This window comes from Vidua chalybeata, chromosome 9 (genome assembly GCF_026979565.1).
Source record: "Vidua chalybeata isolate OUT-0048 chromosome 9, bVidCha1 merged haplotype, whole genome shotgun sequence".
Lineage (NCBI taxonomy): Eukaryota > Metazoa > Chordata > Aves > Passeriformes > Viduidae > Vidua > Vidua chalybeata.
Genome location: NC_071538.1, coordinates 18,665,915 through 18,687,087, shown reverse-complemented (window position 1 = coordinate 18,687,087; position 21,173 = coordinate 18,665,915). Strand labels below are relative to the sequence as shown.

The following is a 21,173-nucleotide window of genomic DNA, read 5'->3' as shown; positions in this document are numbered from 1 at the left end:
ATGTAATAGTTAAAATCAAACTCAATTTTATATTGTTTACCACTATATAGAACATTTCTGATGTATATATCCCTTAAAATAAAACTATGAATGATGAACATCCCTTTAATTAGAATTTTAATCCGCACGGCAATGTCTGCCTATTTTGAAGTTTAAACATTCTAGTCTTTAGTTAGAGTCTTCTATTTCTGCTGAACTCACTGACTTAATTTGAAAATGAAATAAGTAATTTAGAAGTAAGAAGTGGGGTGGGGGCTTGCCAAAAGAAGTCAACTGTGCTTTGAAAGAAAAAGGAACGCAGGATGAATTCTCCTGCCAGCCACCAGTCCATGAAGCAGCCCCCATCTCCCCCTGCCTGATGCAATATGCTCTTCTTCCCATGAATACCTTTAGGTAACGAATTACAAAATTGCCCCAGAACGTATCACAGGTCAGTGTTCACACTTCATTCCCGAGGCAAACTGAAGAGCAAACACCTATAAAAGAAACAAACCCCTCCCCACACTTACTTGATGCGTCCCACTGGACAGTGAACTCAGAGCACTGCTGGCTCTCATTTTCCAGAGCCGCTCTCTGCTCATGCGCACCATTCTTGGCGTGCCTATGGAAGAGGCGGTTAGCAAACCCTTCCAGTCTCTGCAGCGCCGTGGCCGTCCCCGTGCCCTGGCTACAAGGGACCTCCTTGTACCCTGCCATCTACACACACCAGTGACTCTCACCAAAGCAAAAGAGAAAACATCTAAAGGGAGCTGGACAACCCAGCGCCACTAAGAGCTATGCATGTGTCGAGCTTCCTGCCTGCAGTGTTTGCTAACCACGACTCTCTTCTACTTCCTGTTAAGGAAAGCTCTATGATGTACTGGTTTATACAGTGAAAAGTTTCTTTTCATGTAAATTAAAAAGTGTTTTGTTTTTTAAAAAACAAACAACCAATAATTTCTCTAGTATGTGCTCTCATAGCTTTTTAATGCATTACACTTCATACTTAAGTATAAATTTTATATTAAGAGTACTACAAACAACCTGTTCAGAAGTAAAGATTAGAAAGTAGATAGGTATGTTTTTAATTTACCACAACCTCACGTGAAAAAAACCCAAAAGTAACTATTCTGCAGTTCCTCTCCTGTTATTAAGATGGAGTACCACATTATCACAGTAAACATAACCAGCTGGAATCTAATCATTAGTACTCTCATGCTTTCAACTAATCAACTTCCTAAGCAAGGAAGTTACTGGCAAACACTACTGAACAAACTTATTTTATTACTGAAGGAAGATAAAACTTATTATTTTACTCCTTTGTGGATAAAATCAGTGAAGAAGTTGAATTGTATTGCACATTTAAACACAACTGCATCGTACTTTTTCAAACTACTTTGTGAATGAACCAAACACATTTAACTTTTTGCTGATAAGATTTCATTCTTTCACAAGAAATCTTAGTGTTTTCAACTGTGGAGTAAGTCTAGAAAGTGTAGCTTTTAGTGGCACAAAATATAAGGAAAAGAAACTGAAAGCTGTATTTAACATCATAATTGCAAATTATGTAATTTTGCGTGCTTACAATGGGTAATACTAAATATTTGTTTTTGTGAAAATGGAAACACATATTTCTGCACATCTATAATGTGGCTTCTTAAAACTTTAGGCTATTCTTAAGAAAGATTGAAATATGTTTTCCACAATCTGTCTCCTGTCTTACAGTCAACACGTGTTAAAGACATATCTCTCATTTTTCACCACCATACTTCTCACTGCATAGTTTTCAAATGTCAGCAGATACCCACCCTTGGACATTATATAACCATTTCATAACAGCCCTGTGCCTCAGAAAAAAACCCTCATGCTGACAAAGTGTCCATGACAGTGCTAAAACAATAAAAATGCCAACAGACAGATTTTACAAATTCGGCTACGTTCTTCCTCATGGGCACTGCTACACTTGTGATGGGCCTCAGCCAGCACAACCCATTACATTTCTAGACTCTACACAAAACCCAGGAATGCCCTGTGCTTGCAGGCTCCAGATACTCTGGAAATGTAACTTCTTTCTCCAGCCCCTGATCAAAATTTGGAACAATTGTGTAAATGCCTACATTCTGCACAGCCATCTGCTAATTTGGGTGAGCATCAGCTAAGGCAGCGGTGCCCAGGCTGCTCTTCCATCAGGGTCTGCTGCTGCAACCTTCCCTGGATGCCATCTCATCCCTTCCAGCCTTTCACCTGCTCTGTTCCAAGACCAACTATGACATCCACAACATCCCATTGGTTCAAGGCTCTGCTGCCAGAAACAAGAGGTAGTGAAGATCAGGACTATCTGTTTGCCTTACCAGGAGTCACAAATAGGCAGAGGGGATATATTACATGCCATATATAACCCAACACTTTAAAACAGAGTAAGGCCATGCACTTCCCATACAACAGTATAAAAAATATTTAAGACAACATCAAGATGCTTATTCCCTCCAAGGTGATCTTTCTGGAGCTGAAGAGCCTCTCTGGAATTGTACAGATGTGCTCCCCCTGTACCTCACTGCAAGTCTTTGGGCACTGAGAGAATCTTTCCAAGAGACTCATATTCTCTCTAACCTTGGCTGTTTTCTCCAGTAAACAAGGCTACCTGGTGTGATGGTGTGCTTATCTTGTCTCTCTGCTCTCCCACGGTTCTGAGCCATTAAGACAACACTGCTGTTCTCTTATCTTTCACACAGGTCTTCAACTAAACCATTTTGTTTTCCTGATCTAAAAGACAATAATTTACAAAAGTCACATTACACAAGTTACAGTCTGCCAGCCATGTCAAGTCCATGGAGAGATGTGGAAACTGCCACAGAGCAACTCTGCCCACCAAAATTCAGAGCTTTTAACGCACCCAAATGTCTAAACTGGACACTTGAGGCAGGGGTCAAAAATAAGAATCATAAATACTCATACTCTGACATCACAGAAGTAGTTTAAGTGAAAACACGTTACCAAAAGGAAATTCTTAGAAGAAATCCTAAGCGAAAGCCTGAATTTTCCTGAATTCTATGAATTACTGCCAGTGTACACAGTTACAGAAGTTTCTGCACACATAAAATATGAAAAGAAAGTGCTGGTCACATTTTCACAGATAGTAACACACTTTCCTAATCTAGGAAATTCTTGGCATTGATTGGCATTGCCCAATGACAAAATAAAAAACTACCATACAGACCCACGTCTCACATGGCTTTCAATGTCTTCAAATGAAGTCCATGATTTTTAAAGGTGGAACTTTCTATTTCCATTTACTTAATCTTTCATCTTATTGACACACTGATCTTCCAATTAATTACAGCAAGTAAATTATATGCTATATAGGAAGAAGAGAATGCAAGAAAGAATTTGAAATTCCTGTTCTGTAAGAGACAACGAACTTCCAATTTTTTGCAGCCAAAGTCAACACTGAAATGTTAATTTTCTTTAGAAATTTTATTTTTGCTATCTTCCTACCACCACATTTTGGGAAAATTTTAAAACACATTAAAAAACTCAGAGCAATAACATTCAACAAGTAACGTAAAACCGAGACATTATATTGCATGTGCAAATTCTGGTATTTTGATAAACAGTATTTCAGCAAAACTCTCCTACAATTTTATTAAAAGCAACATCATGATGATAGTCAAGGACAAAGTCTAACACAGTGGTCCTCTAAGCTGATAAAGGCAACAAAGCCATTTATATTTTCCTGATGGCCAGCCTACTGGTTAGGGAGATTTTCCAGGGGCTGATGCCCTGTGGCATGTTACAACACACAGCATTATAACCCAGCCACAGATCTTCTAGTTCCTTGCTGAAAAAGAATCTACAGGGTAGCTACATGGATAATTTATTTTTAATAATCTCAATTTCTAAGAAGAAACTCTCCTGTACCAGTCAAGCCTTAGAAATGAAGGATTAAGAATGAGAGAACACTCCTCTCCTCAAAGGACCCAGATGGTTGAGTAACAGCATGTTACCATGTGTTGTAACTTTACTTGGAAATCGTTTGCAATATTTTTAAAGGATAATGTGTGCATTTTGCTATATTCAGGCGAAGCAGGACCGTACAAATAACACCATTCTCTAGTGTTTAATGAAGGTTAACCCTGAGAATCTTGCAATCAAGAACAAGAGTTTTTAAGACAATTAAATCTATTCCTTGTCAGGACCTAGAAAAATGGGTTTACAATACAAATCAAATTTCAGATCACCTCTAGCTAAATAAAATTTAGGTTTTAATTCCTTAATATCTTGAAATGGTATTTTTCTGGTTTCATGTTCTATTTCTCTAAATAAAACCACTATTTTCTACCTTCTTTTAAATATGAAACATGTTTTAAATTTAAATATTTATTTTTTTCACAGGCCTCTATCTGCATTAAAGAGACATACTGGAACATTTTCAGCAAATTTTTTTTGTAATCAACGGAAAAAATAATTTATACTTTATAAATGACTAATTAAGAACTTATTTTTCCTAGAGGTTACAGAAAATTTGTTTATTTGCTTTTAAAATTGATGACTTGATGAAATACATTTTCTCCTTTATGCATCAGTTATTTCAAGAATGAAAGATTAAAATCCAACTTCAGCATTTAATATTTATTAAAAAGGAATGAACAATTACTTGAAACAAAGTACTGCTGAAGGATCCTCCATTTTTAAGAGCTTGGGGATCTTGCCAAATTTTGCTGGTCTCTTACTGACCAAAAAGGTGTTTGTAAGTTGAAAGACACAGCCAACAAATTTCATAAAATGAAAAGAATGTAAGTGTCTAATTTTGAATTTGAAAATAAAAGCTTCTAAGCATTTAATGACTCTCGAATTTTTTACACTATATATACTAAAAAACCTAGAGTGTCTGTGCTATAAGCCTTAGGCAATAAGTGTGGCATTTTTCTAGTTGTTATATAAACCTTGAGAGAAAAGGATGTAAAACAAAGCATACAGATAGCCCTTTTGTCACTTAAAAACCCCCCTACATTTTCATCCGAAATTATGTAATTGAAGACAATCCATTTTGAGTCTTGCCAGGCATGCATATTTCAGAAGGAATTATGGGTAGAGAGACAAAAAAAGGCTCTTGAAAAAGCAGATGTGTTTTGATTTTCACTGTACATCCAGCACTATTCCACTGGGTTGCATTTCTTCTTAAACACACGGAAGGAGGAGCAGTATTTGCTCACAGCTTACAGCTTTAATGGCTCTCCATTTTGAAACAAAGATTTTTCAAAACATACATAAAGAAAATAAACACAATCAGGAACCTCATTGTTTAATAAAACCCAAGAAAGCAAACCCATACAGTTTTAGTGTGCCTCTATGCCTACATTTTTTCTAACAAGGTTAACCCTTCCTAGAGAGTCCCTCCGAGAGCTGCACGGAGGCTGGGACTGCAGCATTGCTATAAATAGGACCGCCAGGAGGAAGTTGTTGCTATGGAAACACTAGTCATATTTCTATTTTGACTCCATAGGTCTCTACTGGCATCTACTGTACACCAGTTTAACTGCAGCACACATTTAATACCTTCTCATCAGGAAGCATTAACTTAAGCTCACATGGTCAAACAGCATCATTTGCTTGTTAATCATGATCATACAAAATGAATAAAAAAAAAAAATAAATGAGAACTCGGAGTAAAAAAAAGAAATAAAACCGTCAAATTCAGGATCTGATTTTTCAAATGTAAGCTAGAAGTTCTTACTCCTCCCACAAGTTTTCTTGTCATAATTTGACAAATTCATCACCTAAGATGTTGTGATTCATGTATGTATTGTGGACACATACCATGGCAGCAGATCAAGTTTCCTCATTTCTACCAACACATTATCTGGTCTTTTTGAAATCAAACACCTTGTAGTCACAGTCCCAAATCTAGCACTGACAAGAAGGGGACAGAGAACTCTCTCAGTACAAATGGCAAATCTTCAACCAAACTATCCAATTTGCCAAAGACAACTGGATTTCTCTCCTAAGACCATGCCTGTCCACCTCCTGCTCCACGCCTGTCTCACAGCTTCCTTAAAGGTGCTGTGCTCACTGACGCTGGCCAATATGACAGCTCAGACTGCAAGATCGACCTTGGCTGAATTTGAATAAAAATTACACAATTGCTCCACAGTAAAACAAAGGTTAGCCAGGAACCATCTTTGAAACAGCTGTTTCCACATAAGTACAGGAGATCTGAAAGTACTGGTGAACTCTGCTTGGTATCCATGCCCTCCAAATCACACACTGCTCAAATAACCTTCTGTAGTTACTTCCTAGCACAATTTACGAAAGCTTGACAGCCAATCAGAAGTTTTGTACTGTTATTTTGCAGCCAAAGAGAAAGTACCTATGTAAGTGGTTTTTGTTGCATTTACACAAAATAGTAGTCTGCCAGGACTAAGCTGTTTTTGCTTTTGAATCAATGAGGTCTAGAAAAAACATATAAGTATATGGACTTTTAAAATTAAAATCCAAGGTTAAACTGTGAAGCAATTTAGCATGAACTCAGTTGCTCTGCTTCTCCGAAAAACCTAACAGCAAATAAAGGTTTTGGTCTACTTAATTTACATCAGACTAATTACTACTGTTGATTAATATTGAGCATTAATGGGTTATTGATCCAAAATGAGTAAGATTAAGTTCCTGAATTAGAAGAACCATGTAGACCTTTTGCTCAGTATCTGACTGGGCTCAAGGAGAAGCTCCCTGTTTCCATTCTGGCCATTCTCCATCAGAACAAGGATGCTGAAGATCTGGCTCTCACAGGAACCGTAAAGGCTCCTGCAGGTATGAAGCTGCTGTGGAGAAGATCTTGGCTACAGGAAACTTTGGGTAGAGGAGCTCTCCCTTTTCCAAAATCTACAGGTTTAGTCTATCCTTCCTTGATTTAGCTACTTAGTCAAAGGAACTTGTAAGGAACTGCTCCATACGAGGCACACTTAGTTTTGAAAACTCCTTCCTAGGACACATTAAGCATTATGTGTCCAGAATCAGAGTGGCACACATAACAAATTGTTATTAACCCTGAGAGATCTGGAGTCATATTTACAGATAGTTTTTGATGCAGGATAATGGGAGGAAGGAAGAGAAAAGACAGCAGTAAAATGTTCACCTAAACTGAAGTCTTGTAGGCAAAAATTATTCCCTATATTAGCAGCTACACTTCACTATCAGATCTGTACTGTACAGTAAAAGACCAGAATACTAAATACTAGAGTAACCAGATACATTTTAGTAACACTTTCAGGAAGCCAATCTGCATTTTAAATCACCAGGACACTTCCTAAGGGGAAAAAATAACTCAAATGACTCCACCTTGAGGTAAGTATTTTAAATTCATACCTTTGTTTTCCTCCAAAACTGGAACATTCCCTGATTATATGACACTTAGGTTCAATTAGAAAAATATCGAAATAAGAAAGAAAGCAAACCCAAAGTAACTCTATTAAAAGGGATAGTGCCTTTTCAAAGACTGAAGGAGTAGAGAGTGCAACTGAGAATACAGTAGTGCCTTTCACGGAGTACAGTCTGAAGTACAAAACATTTGTGCTGCAGAGATGCGCTCACCACTACACAGCCCCTGTACTCCAGTGCCTCACCAGACTGCAGGCTGCCCTAGAGGGTCCTGGTCCCTCCTCTCCCACCAGCCTGCTCAGCTTCAGATACCCCACAAAACAGAGGAACAAGTGAAGCACTCACTGTCCCCCACAGCAGCTAGAGTGGAACACGGGCATTAAACCCTGAAAAGTAGAGAGGATGCTGCTGGCCACAGGACAAGAGGCTGCAGAACGTGTAAGAAGGCATTTCAGAGTTCACCAAACACACCTTGTGCTAAATGAGTGGAATCTCAACTACAGGAACTTGCACGCCTGCAGAGGCATCAGAAGCACAGCTCAGAAAACAAGACTTCTCTATATACTATGAGGTTAATTACACCGTGTTTACAAAATATAGGTTAGTCTGCACTTAAACAGAGTAACAAATGCCATCTGCTGGTTTAAGACCAAATAAAGCATGAGGTACAAAAACTACAATACTGAACAGAAAATTTTAGAAGTACTCAGCTATTCATCTGTAATATGTTGTACAAACACAACTGAATATCTCAGATGTTTTAGACAGAAAATAATTCACACACCAACCTTTTAATTACTGGCTATTTTTCTTAGTGAAGCAGCAATGAAGTTCACAGATTGTACTTTTTTCCCTATTTGTGATGGGTTTTAATTTAAAAATTCTAATTTATAACGAGTTTATTTCACATAAGGTGAATTTACTTATTATTAGTCTGAATATATTCTTAAATAGTATTTACATAACAGAAATAACTTACCAAGTTTAAAAAATTCTTAAAATTAAGCATTTGCCTTTAGCTATTTATTAAATACAATTACCAGTAAGCGACAGGACTTTCTTTCTCAGTCCACATTACCTTGTGGCATTCCCAAGTTTTACTTCACAGCAAATGCCAAAAACAACTAAAGCTTGGACAGGTACAATGGTCAAAAGATATCTTTCACTCTTATATTTACAAAGAATGAGATAAATACATGACTACTGATTGTATTAAACTCCTATATTTAATTTGCTTTTATATTTGCTTAAAAGCACAGGAAACAGAAAGCACTTTCCAGGAAAGAAACACTACATGATTAAATCCATAGTGTTTCTTTTCTTTTTTGTGGATTAAACACACCAATCTTTGTAATTCTCTGAAGAACTGTTTGAACAAAGTCAAACAATTCACATGGCATGCCAGCTCCACATGCAATATGAATGTCAGCAAAGATATAATTCCTTAATACTCTATCCTCAACCTTTCAATTTCAACCTTTTCAAAGCAGCATGATCAAAGATTTTTTTTTTTTTAAATCAAAAGAAATTAGTGATTCCTTCACCAGCTTATAGAGAATAAGTTACAAGCTGTGCTGAACATAACATTTTTACTTATTTTTAGTGGAAAATGAGTGCTTGATAATACATAACATTTTTTATTCTGAGCAGTTTAGCAATTCTGCATTTTGTTTAAAAAGCAAATATTTTCTTTCTAAGAAAAAGGTTTTTTTGTTTTTCTGGCTACCTGTAATACAGCTCACTCCATTGGATTTCACAAAGAATAAACTCTTCCATAGTAATACTATTTAAATAAAATAACGAAATAATTTTAAATTAAGTATAATATAAACTTTTAACTGACAGGTCAACCACAGTAAATCGCCTTGAAGCTACTTTTTAATTAGACACAAGAATATCCATTAGTTGAAATTCTATTTACCTTTTATTTTCTCTAAAGAGAAATAAGAACAAAGAGTAATTAAAAATGCATTGTGAAAATCACTGTATTTCATACTGTGAATTGCCACTAAAAGCATCTTCTCAAAGCAGTGACAATCAACCCCATACCCTCCTGAGCAAGGATACTGTGACTCTTGTGTACCACCGTGTGCTTCAGCACACACCTCCACTGCAGACTGCACACAGGGAGAGCAGATCCTTTGCCAAACAGGCTTCGCCATCTAGGGCCTTCCTGCTAATAGCTGGCAATGTCATCCTTCATCTGGCAGTGGTCACATCCTAGGATAGGCCATCCTAATCATGATTACTCCAAAATAAAGAACATGTCTTGACTTTGAAGTCCATCTCATGATAGCATCGTACAGGCCCTTCTTATTTCCGGGAAATAAAAATCTCTCTAATTTAGCAGAACTGGAAGACATCTCTTGAGTTTTTATCTTAATTTACTTGAACCATTTTGAGAAAAAAATGCTTAAAAGTTTGTAACTAGCCAGAGGCTTCATTTCTTCCTCCTGGAAGAACAAACATGTTTCACTGGGAGCTAGTCTCAGATGTACATAGCTCTTCCTAACAAGCTCAATACAGAATTGTTATTTCTGGGAGTCACATGGCATGTGGGAAGGTTCTGGTTTTCTTCCAATTCCTCTGAAGTTAAAATCTACCCAAGAAAGCTGCCAACTGCCAAAATGAGGTAACAGTAGCACTACATTGGGCAATTTTTCTAAACTTATTTCCACTATAAGATCCACCTTCCTCCACTCTAGAGAGGGTGGGTGGAAGGAAACACATGGCATCCCATTTAAGTGAAGTATCAAAATAATGAACTTAGTAATTGCAGTAACTGAGCCCTCTCCTCACCTTTCTAATACAAGAAAAAGCCCATCTAATAAAAAAAAAAAAAGCCCATCCCTTAAACTACAAGAAATAAAAGCCTAAATGAATACTTATCTGAAATGAAAATGAGTGCTTACATATTATTATTAGGTAACATATGACAGTTACATTCCTTTGTCTCTGTGAAGTTGACACTTTCAGAAGAAAATATCAGCTTCATTTAGCAGCCAAATAAGGCAAAGTATTATTGTAATTTCTGAAAATACTCCTGATACATGATTTTTCTGTAAAGTTGTGTAAGGTTAACAATGCATTTACGCATTGCTGGAAAACTTGCAGCCTCATTGCCATTCATGCTAAACACCAAGTTTATCTTCCTTGCTCTAAGGAAAAACAGGTACATACATACTCACACTAAGAAACAGGAGAGAAAGGCTGATATTCTGGGTACAAATTTTGTTCTACTTAAAGCATCCAGTTCAAGGAATATAGATAAGAAAAGCATACTTTCAGAAGATTTGCAAACAAAATTGTAACTAACAACCTTAATAACAAAATGCTTGCAGTCATCTAGAATAGGAATGAAAATAGCAGGGCAGCAAACTCAGCATGAACCTTTAACTCTCCTCCTTTTCTACAAAGACAAATTCTTCTAAATACTATTTAAAAATGTAATTCATGTCTCTAGGTAAATATTTTTATTCTGAATATCATATATGAACATCATTAGATGAATATATATATTACACAGTATTTTGAAAACCTTCCCCTCCTCCTTCCTCTCATTTGGACAGTTTTTGTTGAAATTATTTGTTTCACTCCCTTAAAGGAGTGAACACACATCTAGAGATACAATTACCAGACACAGGACTGGACACAGCCACCTACAAGACAAGAGGCTGCTTATTCATGTCCTGGGCAGTGCTGTGGAGGCTGAGCTCAGATGTCCTCTCTGCCTTTCTTCATAGAATTCTTTTGCACCTATGGTTTTGCAAATACCTCTTTGATGTAATTCTGTTCCACATGTTATACATTCAAGTATTTTTCAGTTCAGCCTGACTGCTCAATATGCCAAAATTTCTAATCATACATTCCATCTGTTCTCATTAATTTATATAGTCTAAAAATAATGGGTAGCCTGAAATTCAACAGAAAACTCAGACATACACATGGAAACAATTTCAAATAAAATTGACTGGTTTTTGTTTAAATTAAGACTTATTTTGCTGTTTCATGCTTAAACTGGCATCCTCAAGTTCAAGCATTGTTGTTAACCTTTTTTTTGCATCAGACAAGAAGGTGTATTAATATCACACTTTTGACAGTAAACAATATAAATTAGCTGATATATTAAAAATTAAGAGAATTATAAGTACACATAAAAAAGACACATTTAATAAAGTCTGATTTTTTTCCTAAATCAAATAAACCGCAAATTAAGGCCTCCTGAGAAAACATATTAAGTGAAATAATTACACCAGCAACTTTAACCATTGCTAAAACAGGTTAAAATATGAAAGATAAAGGAAATTACACTTGCTTCTTTGCTTACAAGTAATTAGTGAGCCATTAAAACACAGTTTAAAATGAAAATATTCTTTTCTCTGCCAGTAAGTGTCCACTTCAGGAACAACTATGACACAAGCATGGGGAACATAACAGTATTAGACTATACCAGAATGTCACCAACACTAGGTGAAAAATTAGAATTTCACAACAGAACTGGGGGGAGGAAAGGCAAAAAAAAAAAAAAAAAAGTAGAGGAAGGGCTAACAGGCAAAGAATTGAGAACTGATGCAAGACTGCATTAGGGAGCTGGCACAGGGCAGAGGTAAAATTGAAACAAGGATTGGAGGAAGGACAGAGTGAGAGCTTTGCATCTGAAACCACTATGGTGAGTGAAGACAAAACCTGAGCTTGAGGGTAAGTTAAAGAGCAGGAAAAGGCATCTTCACCAGCAGTCTCAAACAATTAGAAGAGTTTTACTGTCTCATGTTATTAAAAAAATAAAGTTGTACAATGCAAGGTTCCAAGAGTGTAGCGTAGGCAAAATTTTTTTCTAGATAAAATGGTCTGGCCTATCACTGTACATCGAGAAGAAACTAGCCTAACCCCTTGCTGCCCCAGTTTTTCAGCCATTTAAATTTAAAGAACGATACTCCATGTCTCTATAGAACTTCACACTTAATTCTCTTTTAGACATTCATTTTAGAAGGTGAAAGGCCAAAAACTGATTTAACACAATGTTATTATCTCAACTCTTTTTCAGTTTTCAAACTGAAATGGAAGCTTAATTTAGTTACTGAGTGCCAACTCGGCATAAAGGACAGATGAAACACACGCATCTTTAATATTCTTCAGTATTTTAGCAACTTATGACTTGGCTATAACTGACTTAGGAAATGAATACCAAACTACAGATACACTTTGGGCATGCTAAGAAAACTCCTCAAACACTCATGTTTGCTAGATTTTGTTTTGCTATCCTTCATTTTCATCTGATGTTGCTACAGATACTGATTGAGACATTTAAGCTGTAAAACTTACTGGCTGCAGCATCATTAATATGTTTCATTCTTCATATGAAATAACAAAAAAAAAAAAAAAAATCTGACCTTGGGGTGTGATCTCTTCAGCCAGAGCCAAGACTGCAGCATGAAAATTGACTTCAGAAAAGCACTTCTGCTCCTTGGCTCACAGGCTAAGCAATCAAAACATCCAAAGTTTATCATGGATTGCATGGACCACCTAAGGTTACTCCCCTAGACCCCAAATTATGATGCAGCTCAGACTGCAAAAATAATTAATATTCCTTTATGATGTGTTTAACGTTAAATACTGGTATCTATGGTGATGCTTGTCATTGGTATTTTTGTCTTTGTAACTTTCAGACTGAATTACTACAAGTGGCAATTACACACATTTATGCTCAAAGGCCCAGCCACAATCAGTGTACAACAGCACTGCATGCTCTGACAGAGCCATGGAATCAACAGTTTAGTAACATTTCACCTGCTCTCCTAAGACTCATCTGTTGCATTCTACAGCTGCCTTCAACCTAGAAATGACTAAAATTCTTTATTGCCTTGGGGACTCTTTCTTTATCCACTTTCATGACTGCAATGATTTGGTGAGGCGAGATCTAACGTAACTCGGACCATGTGCAGTGGGGATAAAGAGATCCTGACTGGCCATTACAAAATAAATATTAACCTAAACATCAATTCTGAGCCATGACTCCATGACTGCAGAGTAAGAAAGGTAAAGACTGTTTACTTTCCAATAGTTGGCATATTTTTAAAACGAGGCTTGTTTTTAATAAGAGATTAATAAGTTTTGAGAAGCCTGTCACTTATAAGGAAACAAACATTTTTTCTTTGGTATTGAACTTAGGTTCACAGAGAAAACAATTTCAAAACAAAATACTGTTAATATGATTCTGAGCTCATGACTTTCAGCATAAATTTCATTTTCCCTTGCAGTATCTAAACATTTTCTGAACTGAAATGAAGAAGATGAAGTTTCCCCAGCTTATTTATTTTGAAGAAGAGTTTACACAATTCACCTGACTTTATTTCAGTGTTTTTTAATTAACAAACATAAAAGCTTGAAACATGGCCAGAAAGACGAACGGCTACTCCAGGATCCCATTAGGAGGCACTTTACCCAGGAACACATAGGAAACCTGCTCTGCAATAGAAGCCAAAAGTTTGCGAAGTACTTTCCCAGAGTCCATTTAGGTTTAAAAATAGAAATGTAGTATTATGATACAGCAGTCACATGTGGTACATTTGATCTATTTTGAGCTAAAATTAATAAGCACTTTGAGAACGTGAAGTAAATTGATATACTAATTGCCATAAAATAAGGTATAGTTTTCTCTCTGTAACAGACTGCCAATTTAGATGTATGACTGGCAAAAAATGAAGATACACATTATTTTAAGTTACTACAAGTGTTACTACAAGCCTAGGGTAATTATAAGAAGTCACTTCACTGTACTGCTGTATGCCTAGGTCTTCTAAAGAGTTAATTGTTAAATTAATATTTGCAGTTATTTGCCAGTTTACAGATGAAAGGTGCTTAATAGTGCCAACTAATTTTAAAAGCTAATTATTTTCCCAAAATAATTTCCCTATTTTTTTCCCTATACTTTCCCTAACAGAAATTCAGAAATGGTTAAAAGCAATAGGACTGTTAAGCCTGATTGCATGGCCTCTGCCTTGTTTTTCTGGAACATCGCAAATGGGAAGTAAGGATTTAGACAATCATATGACTCCCAAGTTTAACAGCCCAGATTTTCAGTGCATCAAGCCTAAGTAGGAAGGTCAACAAATACTGCAGTTTGACCTCGGATAAGAGCTGAATAGTATCTACAAACAATTTTCATACCGTGATACCAGAGCATGACACATTTCTGCTATTCCTACAAAACTCTGATGGGTGGGCTTCTAATGACATTTTTAGGAGTACTTCTGAGTTCAGAAAAAACTCCCTAGGAGTTCCAGAGAGCAAAGGCTTATCATAATACCTACTCCCTTCTCATGATCCCAAATTGTCTTTCTTAAACTTGATATAATATTTATACAGATTGATTTCTTCCCAAAATGTTTAATAAATTTCTCTAACTTGAACATAAAAATATGCAAACTACAAACTATGTTACTGAAAAAACTACCTTATTATCTCTTAGCTTTATTGTATTCTAAAAAATAATAACCAGGAATTCAAGTGATACTGGATAAAGTCAACTAGACCGCTATCAACCTGTTGTCATATCAATTATGAATGTTTACGAATAAAGACAATAACTGACTAGTAAAATTGACTGCCTTTTCATAGGAAGACATTTACAAATCAAACCATATAAACAAGTACTTGTCAACATAATTTAAACAGAAAATGATGTTCTAAAGACATGATTTATATTTCACATTTTGGCATTCAAAGGCATTAAAAAATCAGAATTAGTATTCTTTTCATAACCTCTGCATGGCCCTTGTTTACACATTCTTTGTAACAACAGACACAGGCATGTATTTGAATTTCCACAGACTGGTACTTCCTGCAGAACAATGTATGGAACTATCCTGGCACTCATTCAGGATCAGGCAGTGAAGGAAATGTATCGGTTGAGCTCCTTTGGAAAGACCTACAGAACTCTGGAAGAAAGATGAAGTAGCCTTTAGCAGCATCAGGACAAGCTGCTGCCAAAGGCTACTAAATACCATCCTTGAAGAGTAGACACTATCCTTGTTCTGTGACAATAGTGACAATACTGTGACAATACTTAAACCATATCATTTTCAGCTGTAGGTACTGCTGCTTTTTTATCCCCAGGATGATGAAATGTTACTTGGGTGCCTATTTCACAAAGAAGAAATAAAAACTATTAGAACAGGAAGAAAACAAGCAGGGAGGAAAATGAGGCTTTATTTTATTCTCTACCCACTGCATTGGTTAACTTTTAGTAACAAATAAAAAAACTTTCATACAGACCTTCAACAGAAAATAGTTTAAAGCAATGTGTGCATGCACTACTGTAAAAACTCCAATTTGAACAAAACCATAATGGAGACATAAAGCTAATCTGTCTGAAACAGATCTATGTGGAAAGACAGCTTGGGAAAGAGGTGTAATGAAAAAACAGAGAGGGGCTCTGTGTGTATGTTAATTACATCTGAAAGAAGTTCAATAGGACTCATAAGAAGTATACATAGAAATGAGGGAAATAAGTTCAATTCCTTAATAAAACCCTTCCACCCTCCCCCATCATGGGACTGATTTTAATTTGCCTGAGCAAGGAATCCTTCAATTATTATAAGAGCTATATAACCATAAAAATTCATTTTAAGATTACTCTATTATGGACAATAGAGGCCTGACAGAACCAGAATAGTTTCACCAGTTTTTTTTAAAGCTTATAAACTTACACAAGAATTACAAACTTTCTTAGCAGCAAGAGAGTATCAGTTTTACAAAATGAAGTGGCACGTTTTATGTCTGGTGGTGTGTGATCACAAACTCTGAGAAGCTGTTTCTATAGAGAAAGCATATACTGATCTTTAACTGCCCAGGAAAGGAAAATTATGTATCACCCGAAAAGTCACATCTTGGCCTGGTGATAGAAACACTAAACCATAAAACAAAGGCAAAGAACTAGGTGATACAGCAAAAGAATCTTTGGACAGTACATATCATTACAGCTCTGCTAGTCAAGAAAAAAACAACCAAACCCATGCTCCTCACACAAATGCACATTGCTACCTACTTTACCTGAGCAGGTTACCTGTTTTCATCATTCACTCATCACTTGAACAGAAATAAGTGAAATGCTGCTCTGCAGGTTATCTTGATTCAACCCTGGGTATTTATAAAGAATGTATAAAATTCTACCTATACAAAGAAACGAAGGTGAGAAGTCCATAACAAGTTTTCTCTAGCCATGCTCAGTCAAAAAATAGCTTGCTGTGTTTTTCACAGGCTGTCCTCCACTATTTGCTCAAACTCTTTGTGGGGTATTCTTGCTGTGTCTTTGACTCCCCTCAGAAACAACACACACTCATCTTCCCCAAATGAATACAGGTACACAGGTTCTCCCACCTGATTCCACCGGTGAGCTGCCTGGTTTTTTATTTTGAAAACATCACTTTGGCTGGTTTGAGTTTTGGTGGACTTTTCAGTTTATTTACCAAGAATAGGAAAATTACATTTCCAGGCTTCATTTTCACTAGAAATCTACCCAGCCCATAATATCACAAATGTGATAAGAAAGGACGGCATAAGAAATGTTTGAATAATTCTACTCTTACCAAGCAAAGTAAGATACTGAAAATGACCTGAATATACTGATACTGAAAATATATATACTGAAATAGTCTAACCTTTACTTCAAAGCAAAATTAAACTAATATTGAGTAGCTAAAAATATTAAAATGCATAGTTTTTAATCTGCAATAGTCATCACTGTCTACTATTTAAAATAACACTATTAATTATCCTGTAATATGAGATTAAAATATATTCTTGAAATACAAGGTGTTAAAAAACACCCCATGGCACTTGTTTCAACAAAGTGTACATCTCCTTTCTCTTTTTTAAATATTACCTGAACAGATGCAGGATTTGAGGGGTAAAGTTCATTAACAATGACAATGTCACTAGCCCACAATACTTTCTATACCAGACTTTAGAAAACAAAAGACAAAACACAAGTCAGATGCATGGTGTATAACCACTGGTTGGCAAGAAAATATTTTCTTTTAGTGAGTATCCTAACAGTGTTTGTCATTAAAATCACTCAATGAAAAGAATGTGAAGAAAATACTTTACAGCAAAGATACATCTTTTATGTTGTTACATGTACTAAAATAGAAACACTGAATTAAGACAAACTGTCTTGGTCCTCAGAAATTAATTTGTTCCTAAGCTAGATTCTCTTTGTTAATAAATCAACAAGTAATACTGCAATACGTAGCTTGAATTAATGAAAATGCTATACTTGCATTGTGTAACAGAGGACCAGAATATAAGATTTCATTTTAAAAAGATTTTCAGTTTCTTAAAGTGAAAATTTTCTTAAAAATGCTCTTGTTAAGAGGTTAAAACATTCATTAATGTAAAAAAAATGTTAATTGCACCATGCTAGTATGTGCCAATAGAACAACAAAAGAAAAGCAGACCCCTTACCTATTAATGTCTTAATTAAAAAAAAATCAACTTTGAACATACATGTCCAAATTTTTCTACCCTTAACCAGACACCCAAATTCAAAATATTACTACCACACCACCACCATAGACTGCAAATTACCCCTATTTACAGGGGGCTTACATACATATCATTATCTTCAGATCAAAATTAATGCTACTTGGAATAGCAGTATGACCCACACATTCTGAGATTTAAATGGGAAAAAAAAATTCTAAGAGGATAAATATTTCAGATATACTTTATTTCCTTTTTATTTAAATTAATCAAATACATTTGCTTAAAAAAAGCTCCCCACGATATATTAAAAGACCTTCTCTTGAAACAGGCCTCTTATTTTGGCCACTTCATCAAACTTGGTGATTACGATGGGAATGGAACAAGAGCTGGCCATCATCTCCACTCTTTTTTGCCTTTACCAGTAAAAAGATGAACTGATACCTGCTTTCCTGTAGTATGACACATACAATGTCCACAGAATATTAATATATAGTACAGAATTTTGAGCTACTAATGCATGAATGCTTTAAGATGCAGCTGTCAATATATTAACTACTGTTTCTTCCCATTTTCCTAACTTCAATTCCAATGTATCTCTCACCAATAACATCATTGTCAAAATACAATAAAATGTTTACAATGATCTTGCCTAGAGCATAATTATATTTGCTGTATTAAAACTGTTATTCTTCTCCTCACTTTCTCCAACCTGAAAAATCATTCATTGGTGATGGTAGGAAAATCTCTTCTTGCCCTCGTTCAGAGCTTTTCTTCCTTCAGTTAAATGAAGTCCATCTATACATTAAGTATGCATACTTCAGTACAAAGCATCTATAAATGTTAGGCTACTGTTAAGGACTACATTTTTGCCTTCTTAAATTGTAAAAATTTCAAGGACCAGATTTATATCTGCTTGTAGGTCATCTTTCAAAGCTGTTCTAATTTTACTATCCCTTCTTAAATACTATCACCAGTGAAGAAGTACTTGAACAGAACAATTAGCTGGAAGTACTTTTTAAACAGCAATGAAGTCTAATCACAGTATTTTGTTACTTCACATTACAGTCCTCTAAGTTCAGTTCTAAATTATCCAATCTGTGAGAATTACTCCATGTTTGGACCACAAAACCACCCCAGTAAGTACATCTATAAAAATGAAATACTGGTTTTGTTGTGGTTACGTATTGTCTCATAAAATACTGCAAGGTTGATACTGCTGCAGCAGGAAAAGTAATTCTGATTCAGATAACCCTCCTGCAACTACACAAAGAAATGGGAACTTCCCAAACAATAACAGATGTCAGCAGCATCTGCAGTTTAATCGCTCATGAGAGAATACACTCTGCCACGTGATGAAACACGAGAAAAAATTTAATGTTACCTTTCATTGAATAGTTCTTGGGAGATCTAGTGTTTCATCATATCCTTGGAGTGTAATAAAGGTCCATTGGGCTCTTTTCAGCATGGAAAGAAGTGTCCCAAAGAGGAGTAATATCAACAGACATGTCAACAATTCCTTTTTTTTTTTTTCTAACACACAATACTAATATACTTCTGTATTTTGGAAGATGAAAGATGCTCTTCATGCTACAATGCTATAGCTGATACCTGTATCATTAGCAAATACTCAACAGGGATTAATAATACTATTTCTTAATTTTCTCATATCTTCAGTATTTACTATTACTTCGACTCAGAAAGTTGCCAATATTGTGGCTTACACCCATATACTGAATATATTCCATCTTTTGCAATTGAAGTATACATTTTCCCCAAATGTAGTTCCCTCACTAAATGTCTCCTTTTCAATATTAAATGTGCATTCAACAAGAAATCAAAAGTGTTTTTCATATAACTCTTGCCTTCTTGAGACTATCCAACTGTGTTCACACCATTTGAGAAGAATCAAAATTCGCACCCTGGCTTTATTTCTTAAAAATGTACCTATTGTCTCCTTCCCAGCTTGCAGTCACTTTTTACAAACCCCTCTCTAGTGCTGCACAAGTATCAAACAATCTCAAGCTCTGCTACTCAGCTTCTCTGTAACATGTCAGAGAATCACAGAACATCTGGTTAGAAGGGACCTCGAGGCTCACCTGGTCCAACCTTTCTTGACAAAAGCATGCCCTAAACAAGATGGCCCAGCACCCTGTCCAGCTGCACCTTCAGTGTCCTGCTGTTGGTGAGTCCACCACTTCCCTGGTGAGATCATTTCAGTGGCTGACAGCTCTCCTGGTGAAAAATTTGTGTCCAAGTCTGAAGGGACTGCATGTGAAAGGACTGCACTTTCATGCTTTCCATACTGAACATCCACTGCTCTGTTTTCTCAGCCACTGTGTCTTGGGCTAGTCCTCTTAACAACTAGACTGGCAGCAGAACAAGTAAAGTTTGTATGTATTAGTGGAAATGAATGAGTCAATTTAGTTGGTGGAGAAAATTATAGTGTTGTGAATAGAACTGTGTAAAACCAGCCAACTACTATTTTCTGTTTGGAATTATTTTCACACAAAGAAAGGCAGAACTACCATTAAGTTATTTTTGAAAGAAGGGGCAGTAAGGCTATGAACTTTTTTTTTTACTTTAAATGAAAAATACATCCCACAGAAAATCAGTATCTTCACCACTAAGCAAGAATTCAGTTCAACTGCAGAAAAGATAAATGCAAGAGATGCCTTCTTTTTTTTGCCAAAGATCATACTAAATTTCCAATGCTTACACCTCTAGCTTTACCATACCATTTAGGCTAACTTTGGTATTGGATTCTTTCACATCTCTCATTGTGATGCTGCACAATTCTGTACATCTCTTCTTCCTCCTGCTACTCCCTACTCACATGCTATTATCTAAAAGGAATGTACATGTTTTAGTCATATTCCAGTTTTATTTGTCTTAACAAATACTTGAATACATTCTGGAGCAATTAAAATATGAAGAGGAAGGCTGGTGATCTTTTTGATACCTTTGACAAAATAAGTTGTGCTGACAACCATGAGGATAATCACATTTAACAGAACTAAAATGATACAAACACTATTTTAGTCTCAGTTGTAAGCAAAAACTGGGGCAACTCTTGCAGATAGCATTTGAGAATGGCATGGTGATGCATAGCACTACAAAGTCAGTCAGCAGCACCTCTGGATCAAGGAAAGGCTCTGAAGAGTCCCTCAAATTAAAAACCATCTCATGTTATCATATCCAAAAGGTGATATCGACACTATACAACAGTAGCGTTTTCTTCTCCCCTTCAGTGAAACGTGTGTGTTCTCTTCAATGGCAAAAGCCACTTGCAACACCATTTCCCCATTTTGATCCCTCCTTTGTATCAGCCCAGCACA

General features: G+C 36.0%; 1 protein-coding gene across 4 annotated transcripts in view; it reads right to left on the bottom strand.

Moving 5' to 3' along the window:
* Window positions 1–21,173, bottom strand: part of PRKACB (protein kinase cAMP-activated catalytic subunit beta) — a 67,454-nt gene that overhangs the window by 34,608 nt on the left and 11,673 nt on the right. The window contains exons 1-2 of one of the 4 annotated variants that reach the window (XM_053950167.1): window positions 2,097–2,209; window positions 510–601 (exon numbers count right to left, since the gene is read on the bottom strand). The exons of 1 other annotated variant lie outside the window; for it this stretch is intronic. In XM_053950167.1, the coding sequence (XP_053806142.1) occupies window positions 510–601; window positions 2,097–2,131 (127 nt within the window). In that variant the 5' untranslated portion in view covers window positions 2,132–2,209. Of the gene's footprint in view, window positions 1–509; window positions 697–2,096; window positions 2,210–21,173 lie in introns of those variants that run through there. 2 more of the 4 variants (XM_053950170.1, XM_053950166.1) reach the window with 2 other exon arrangements.